At 48.5% G+C, this 7,588-nt stretch overlaps 1 protein-coding gene across 3 annotated transcripts in view; it reads right to left on the reverse strand.

The window, feature by feature from the left end:
* Spns3 (sphingolipid transporter 3 (putative)) overlaps window positions 1-6,925 on the reverse strand; it is a 54,069-nt gene extending 47,144 nt beyond the window's left edge. Inside the window, exons 1-2 of one of the 3 annotated variants that reach the window (XM_040749091.1) lie at window positions 6,192-6,925; window positions 2,856-2,921 (exon numbers count right to left, since the gene is read on the reverse strand). In XM_040749091.1, the coding sequence (XP_040605025.1) occupies window positions 2,856-2,921; window positions 6,192-6,459 (334 nt within the window). In that variant the 5' untranslated portion in view covers window positions 6,460-6,925. The remainder of the gene's footprint in view (window positions 1-2,855; window positions 2,922-6,191) is intronic. The other 2 variants (XM_005067439.4, XM_021225682.2) reach the window with 2 other exon arrangements.
* Between the last annotated feature and the right edge of the window lie 663 nt (window positions 6,926-7,588).

Here is a 7,588-nt window from a genome sequence, read left to right on the forward strand (position 1 = left end):
TTTCCTGAGCCCAGTGAATGCCCAGCTCAGGCCCCAGTCCCTCCCACTCTCTCATGACCTGCTGTAGTACTAGGTTAAGCAATACACAATTGTGGAAATTAGGCCACTTTTGACCTACAAAACCAGCAATTTAATATGGTTCAACCTAATACTCCACAGAGAGTGATCTCCAGTGTTGACGGAGTTTAAAATTGTAATAGCTACTGCCAAAATAGGGCTCCAAAAAGGCTGTATCAGTTTACACTTGCACAGAAGTGCTTGTTAGAACTCTTGTCACCAACTGATATGAACTAGAATTTCATTTTCAGCTGTCTAATGAAAAACAAACGGTATCTCACTGAACAAATGAGCTGAGGCCCAGGCAGCCTCTCTCTCCCTACTTGGCTGATAACTTTGACTCTTCTTCCTGCCTCCGCTTCCCAGGGGTCACAAGCATACACTACAAATGCTTGTGATGGTGTTTTATTTGTTTCCATCTGTTCGAGACAGAGTATCCCTGTGCAGCCCTGTTTGGCTTGGAGCCCACTACGTAGACCAGGTTAGCCTTTAATTCATAGAATCTACCTGCCTCTGCCTCCCGAAGCATGTGCTGCCAATCCCGGTTCACTAACGTTATTATAGATCTGTGTTGTTTGCACTCCCTCTAGAACTACTTATTTTTCATATGCTTTCAGTTGACATTTAAAAATTTTTTATTAGCCAAGCATGGAATACATATCTGCAGTCTCAGTTCTGGGAAACTATAAGCAGATGGATCAAGAATTCAAGATGATTCTTGACTACTTGGTGGGTTCGGGACCAGTCTGAGTTACGTGAGACCTTATCTCAAAGCAAATAAATAAATACCTTTGGGAGAGATGGAGCAGAGTTAAGAGCACATGTTGTTCGTATAGAGGACCCAAGTTCAGTTGCCAGCACCCATATCAGGAAGCTCAGAACTTCAGTCCTAGAGCCTCCAATGCCCTCTTCTGACCTCCAATGGCACCAGGAACACACACAGTACACATACTCACATGCAAGCAGAACATTCATACACATAAGGTAATCATAAACATTTTAAAGTAACTAAATCCAGGCGAGGCAGTGTACACTGATAATCCCAGCAGTGCACTCAGGAGGCAGAGGCAGGAGGATCTCTGTGTTTGAGACCAGGCTGGTCTACAGAGACAGTTCCAGGACAGCCAGTGCTACACAGAGAAACCCTGTTTTGAAAAAAAGCAAAACAAAATAAATGTTAATAAAAATAAATGAAACCTTTTGTCTAAAGTTGAAGTAGTTCACTGACATTGTACAGACTTTTATCCTTTTCACTAGTCCCAAAATGAAACACTATAACAATGGTTTACAGAGACTTGTGTTAGCTACCCCAAGTCATTTGGAGATGACCTGATTTTAGAGGAAGATGTATTAGGGGACCTGCAAACACTACGCCTTTTTTTTTTTTTTGAGACAAGGTCTTTGTATGTAGTCCTGGATATCCTAGAAATCTCTCTGTAAATTAGGCTGGCCTCATACTCACAAAGATCTACCTGCCTCTGCCTCCCGAGAGCCTGGATTGAAGTCATGTACCACTACACTCAGATACTATGTCTTTTTATTTTAGACAGGATCCGTCCCACTATGTAATACTGGCTGCCTAGAACTAAGTAGGCCAGACTGGCCTGGAACTCTTAGCCTTTTTGGACTGACCATCTACAGGGATCCTGGAACTGGTCCCCAGAAGACAGAGGGATGACTTTATTTTTGTAAACAGTATTTCCATCAAGCACTCTAAGGGGCAGATGGAGTTCATTCGGTTTATGGGAAAGGCCTGCCATGAACCCAAGTGGGAAAGTCAGCCCTGCTTTGCCAAACTAACCTGTCAAATCAGACTGTGAGGAAACTGTGGCTTGTTAAGATCAAAAGCAGTGTGTTAATACCTATCCCAGAGATCACCATCTCCTTTCTGAAGTTGAATTCATAGATAAATAGCAGTCACGAACAGGGCTGGCTAGATAAGGCTTGGCTCCTCGCCAGGGGTGAGTGGCTTGGTGGGAAGACATAGAAGCATTTCTATGAGTGAGCTGTCTGTGCCCTGAGCCTCCCTGCAGAAGCCATAGCAGGCCCCTTTGCTTGGTACCCTCAAGTTTTACAGAGAGGAGCATACAGATTTAGCAATCCTTTCCACTTCAGATAGTGGACAGACAGTACAGGAGTAGGGTAAGGATGGGACAATGACAAAGGGGACCAACCCTCCAGGCACGGGTTTGTTCCAGACTGATCATGTTAGGAAAACAACAGGCAGACTGAAATAGATCTCTCAGGACTGTTCACACAGTCCAGGAAAAGTCCGGCTCCCCATACCTAGTTTGAGAACCTGCTGTGAAACTATGACAATGGGCAATTGCAGGGGGAGGGCAGGCTGCAGGGAGGAGCCGCAGTGTACATGCGGGGTTGTGTGCTGTGACCATGTGCATCCCTGTGTGCATACATACAGGTGTGTATCACTTAACTCAAGTTTTCATGGAAGGTTAACGTATGCTTCAGGATGTCATAAACCAATGTGTGGCTGCTCCCTGATGCTGGATTAGCAGATTCTCTGTGGCCCAGAGGCCTTCTGAGTCCACCTGAGGATCAAAGTCTTCCTGTCTGTGAGTCCTGAGAGAAAAGCACACACTGGGATTTCATGCTTCTCTGTGGAATACTCAGCTGAGCTGCAAGCAGGATGGGAACTGGGATCACTCAGGAGCCTTCCCCAGCTCCAGGGCCTGGTCAAGCCCCAGCTCTCTCCTGCAGAAGACTAAGGGTCTGGAGCCAGCTACAGAAACCACCACACTATGACAAAGAGGCCTTGTTCCAGGGTCCAGGTTCCTTACCTGTCTGCAGCAAACCAGCATGGCTGTCACTGATGTGGAAATACTTCTGGACATCCAGTAACACTCCTAGGGACAGATGAACAGTGTTGATGGGAAGTAACCCCCCAAGTGGCCTCCAAGGCTGGTTCCTCAGATTCTGGGACAGGCCCAGATGAGCAGCACAGCACAGGACACAGTAGCTGGGCCTATGGTCCTCATCTCCACCTACCTGTACATTTGTACAACCACACAGCGATAGCAGCAACAGTAGCAAAAACCAGAAACATGCCCCTACCAAACACACACCAAGTCAGCATGGCAGCACACAATCTCAGCCATCAGGAGCTGGAGACAGGATGATCAGGAGTTTGAGGCCAGCAGACTTCAAAGCCAGTCTAAGTTACATGAAACCCTGTCTCAAAAAGAGGTGGGGGGCATCACTGTGCTTTAGACACAGACTCCACCTGCCCAAGACCGTCCAGCTGGAATGGGAGGAGCACGGATTGCAACTCTGACAGAGGCAGCTCCCCCATCCAGCATCACAGAGGGGAACAAACATCCCCACATGGGCCCGCCCACAAGAAGCCCTACACCCACCCCTCTAATGTGATATCCAGCAGCCAGTGAATGAAGATCAAAGAACGGAAGGCACCAGGTAGGAGAGTTTATTTATTCATCTAGTTTGAGCCCAATCACCATAACATCCAAACATACACAGCTGTATATCTGTTTTACCTTTAAAAATTATCATTTTGAGGAAAAAAAATCCTCAGAGTCTTAAGTTGGCCTTAAACTCTTTTTGTAGCCAAGGATGACCTTGAACTTGTAAGCCTCCTGACTCTATCGTAAGTACTAGGATTACAGGAATGTGCCACCCCACTGGTTTTATGGGGTGCTGTGGATGTAACCCAGGACTTCCTGCATGCCAAACAAGCACTCTACCAACTTAGTTACATCCTCAGCCCTTTCTTATCTTTTAATGACACCAGATGGCATAATCATTGGAGTGAGAGAAAAATATGCAACATGAGTTAGCAAGGAAAATAGCTGCCTAAAAGTCCTCTGAGTGCACTCATTTTCCATTTTTAGGAGAGTTCCCTTGATATGTCTCCTGTGATCTTCTCAACCTTGTGGGTAGCCCAAGACCAAAAATGAAGCCAGTTCTTCTGGTTCCTAACATCCTGGTCTTCCTAAGTGCTCTTTTCACAGGAGAATCTTAGCTGCTACACCACCGCTTGGTCCCAACAGTCCCCAAGAGCCCCTGCATGGTTTCACTTCTCCAAGTCTTCCCCATTGTGACCACAACCATTGGAAGTTCCAAGGGGGAAGCACCCTTGGCATGCGGGTCTCAGAGTCTGACAGCCCCATTGGGGGGGCCCAGGGCAGAAAGAGCTACAGTTAGGGCTAATCCTCAGAAGGCTGCGCAGTGGCACTTCCTAGCAGCTGTGCCTCTCACCCCTCCCATTCCTCCAAGCCTCTCAGCCCATACTAAGGTTCTGGCCTCACCTTCAGCCTGATCCCCTTTGGTAGCCTCTGAACTGACCTCCCAAGCTCATCTTGCATCTTTCGAGGGCCCAAATCCCATTATAATCTTCCACTTACAATTCTCTCCCATGGCTCCCCATTGCCTGGACAAGAGAGTACAAGCTCCCAGGCTGGCATTCAAAAAGCCTGTGATCTGGGGATTATTTCCTGATTTCTCTCCCTCTTGCCACTTCTGATCACTACACTTACCTACCTGGACTCACACCTCTATAATCCGTGCCCTTCCAGTCATCTCGGTCCCCAAGGCCCAGGCCAAACAGTCCCTGTGTGTGAGTTGTATAGTCATTCACCCTCAGGGCTGATCTGCTGGCACTCATCGCACTCTGTCCCCTCTGTCTCACACCAGAACAGGCTGGGCACATGTTCTATGTCCCTCTGAGCTCCCCAGAGACACAGTCCTGCTCTGGTGATGTCTGCAGCCCCAGACTCCCATTCATTCCACAGAGGTTCCTGGCTATTCTAAACACATAACTCATGCTCAACGTCCCGGCTTTGGGCATGGCCAGCAGATGCAGTTACTTAAGGAGGTTTCTCAGCCTGGCCCGAGCCCCCTCATCTGCACCATCACCCCCAAATCACCTCCCTGCCTTGCATGACTGTTATTTCTGTGCCCCTTAAAACAGTAGTCCAGGCTGTAGGACCCACACATCTGAGTTTCGCCTGCGTCCTACCAGAGGCTCCTGCTCACAGTGCTCAATCTGAAACATGTGGATGAAGAAAAGGAAAGGTTGACTAGGCATGATGTCACATCCATAATCTCAGCACTTGGGAGGCAGAGGCAGGAGGATTGTGAGTTCAAGATGATTTTCAACTACACAGTGAATTCAGAAGCAACCTGCTCTTCCGTAAGACCCTGTCTCAAAAACAAAGAAAGAAAGAATCAGAAGAGGCTGGGGAGTCAGTCAGCTAGTAGTGTGCTTGCCTAGCATGCACAAAACCCTAGCTTCAATCCCTAAGACTACATAAATCAATGTGGTGACATTCCTGTAATCCTGGCTCTCAGGAGCAAAGGCAGGAATGACAGTAGGTTAAGAGCATCCTCAGCTACATAGAGAGTTTGAGTCTAGCCTAAGTTACATGAGGCCCTGCCTCAAAAAAGAAAAGAGAGCTGCCAAGAGGACTCGCCTTGTGAAGACACTTGCTGAACAAGCCTGGAGACCTGAGTTCAATCCCTGGAGCTCACATAAAGGTAAAGGGGAGCACCGACTCCAGAGAGTGGTCCTCTGACTGCCACACATGCACTTATGAACATCACACACACACACACACACACACACACACACACACACACACACACACACGCAATCAGGGTTGACTATGAACAGATGAAGGAATGAATGAATAGAAAAGCAAGCTGATCCCAGTCACAAAGGAATACATAAGTGAGTGACAGAACACAGAAGCAGGTTGTGCCCTGTTTCCTACAAGAAGGATGACAAACTGTGCAAGTCAGGCCAGCAGCCAGATGCCCCAGAAACAGCCCAGGAAGAGACATTCTCATTTGGGAGCTGAGCCAAGCTGTCCTGCCCTCCATAACCTTGCCTGCAGCTCCGTCTTCAACCTGAGGCCTTTGCTGCAGAGTACAATCCCATCCATCTACCTCCTAACGTCCCCGCCCCACACACTGTGCCCCATTCTGGCTTGGGACCACTCAGGACAGGCTGGAGGTCACTTACAGGGGTGAAACCACCAGAGATGTGCTCCAAGAGAAGAGAGGGTGCTGGGAGGAAGGCCACCATGGGTGCACAGTCACGGGCTTGTAGGGTGGGGATACCTGGAGATACCGCCCTGAGCCACCCTTTCCCTCCTCACCTGGGATGATGAACCAGTTCATGTAGTTCAGAAGGTTGATATAGCAGAGAACAGCAGCAGCCAAGTATGCTCTCCAGCGGGGCAGGCTCCAGGAGGCAGATGCGGAGGAAGGCACACACCTACCTGAAGCCAAGGCCCCATAGTGCCCATCTGGATTCAGGGCCTGGCTCTGTGTTCCCCCCATACAAGGATCGGTGCACTCTGTGGCCATTCCCAGCAGTGCCAGCTGCAGTCTCTGTGTCAGGACGGGTGCTGAACAAAGCTGCATCAGCTCAGCACTAAGTCACTTCCTGTGGGCTCCCAGCCTCTTAACCTCAAAACAGCCACCCTGTAACTGTTAGACATCTTATCACAGGGTTCTGCTGAGCACGCTGCAGCCATGCTGGTGGGATTTCATCACTCATCCTCCTAGCCCTGTTGTGGGAAGAGGGTATCGCACTGGTGATTGGATAGCTCTGTGATCCCTCCATCTAGCCTATGGCTGCAGCAGCTGCACTAAGGAAGGGAAGCTCTGGGACAGAAAAGGAGAAGAGAGTCCCCAAGCTCTGCTCACTGCAAACTGACCTGCCTTTGCAAGCAAGAGATGGACTATGAGCAAGGCCATGAGCCAGGTCAGATACAGGTGGGTGGGGTTATCCAGGAGACCACAGAAAAGGTGGTAAGAAAACTGCCCAGAACAGAACAAGAAAGCAGAAGGAGCTGGAGACATAGAGACAGCTTATGTAAAACTACTCGATGGGGGCTGGCAAAATGTCTCAGCCTGTGGAAGCTCCTACTACCAAGCCCGCTGACATATTTGATTCCTAGAGCACACGTGGTGGAAGGGGAGAATTCCACAAAATTGCCTGCTGACTCCCACACATAGCACACACCGAGGCACACAAGTTCAAGTCCATGTGCAGACACAGGAGTGCTCTCTCTCTCTCTCTCTCTCTCTCTCTCTCTCTCTCTCTCTCTCTCTCTCTCTCTCACACACACACACACACACACTTTCTCACACGCATACACAAACAAAATAAATGCTTTTTTCATCAACAGGAAATAAGTCTAGGGAGATGTTTAGAGAGGGGGGATAACAGCATGAGACTAAAGTGTGTCTTTACAGATTGATCACCAGCAGCTACAGTGAAAACAGTTTTAACTAGACAAAATATACAAAGCCATCAGTGGTGGCCCATGCCTGTAATCCCAGTACTTGGGAGGTAGAGGAGAGACTATCAGAAGTTCAGGGTCACCCCAGCTACATGGTGAGTTTAAAGCCAGCTCAGGCTACATGAAAACCTGTCTCAAAACAAAAGAACATTAACAAAAAGTAACTCTACAGGGCCAGTGAGGTGACTCAAGAGGTAAAGGCACAAGCTGTGAAGCCTGACAACCTGAGTTCAATCTCAAACTCA

Source organism: Mesocricetus auratus, unplaced genomic scaffold, assembly GCF_017639785.1.
Source record: "Mesocricetus auratus isolate SY011 unplaced genomic scaffold, BCM_Maur_2.0 Super-Scaffold_100007, whole genome shotgun sequence".
Classification (NCBI taxonomy): Eukaryota; Metazoa; Chordata; class Mammalia; order Rodentia; family Cricetidae; genus Mesocricetus; species Mesocricetus auratus.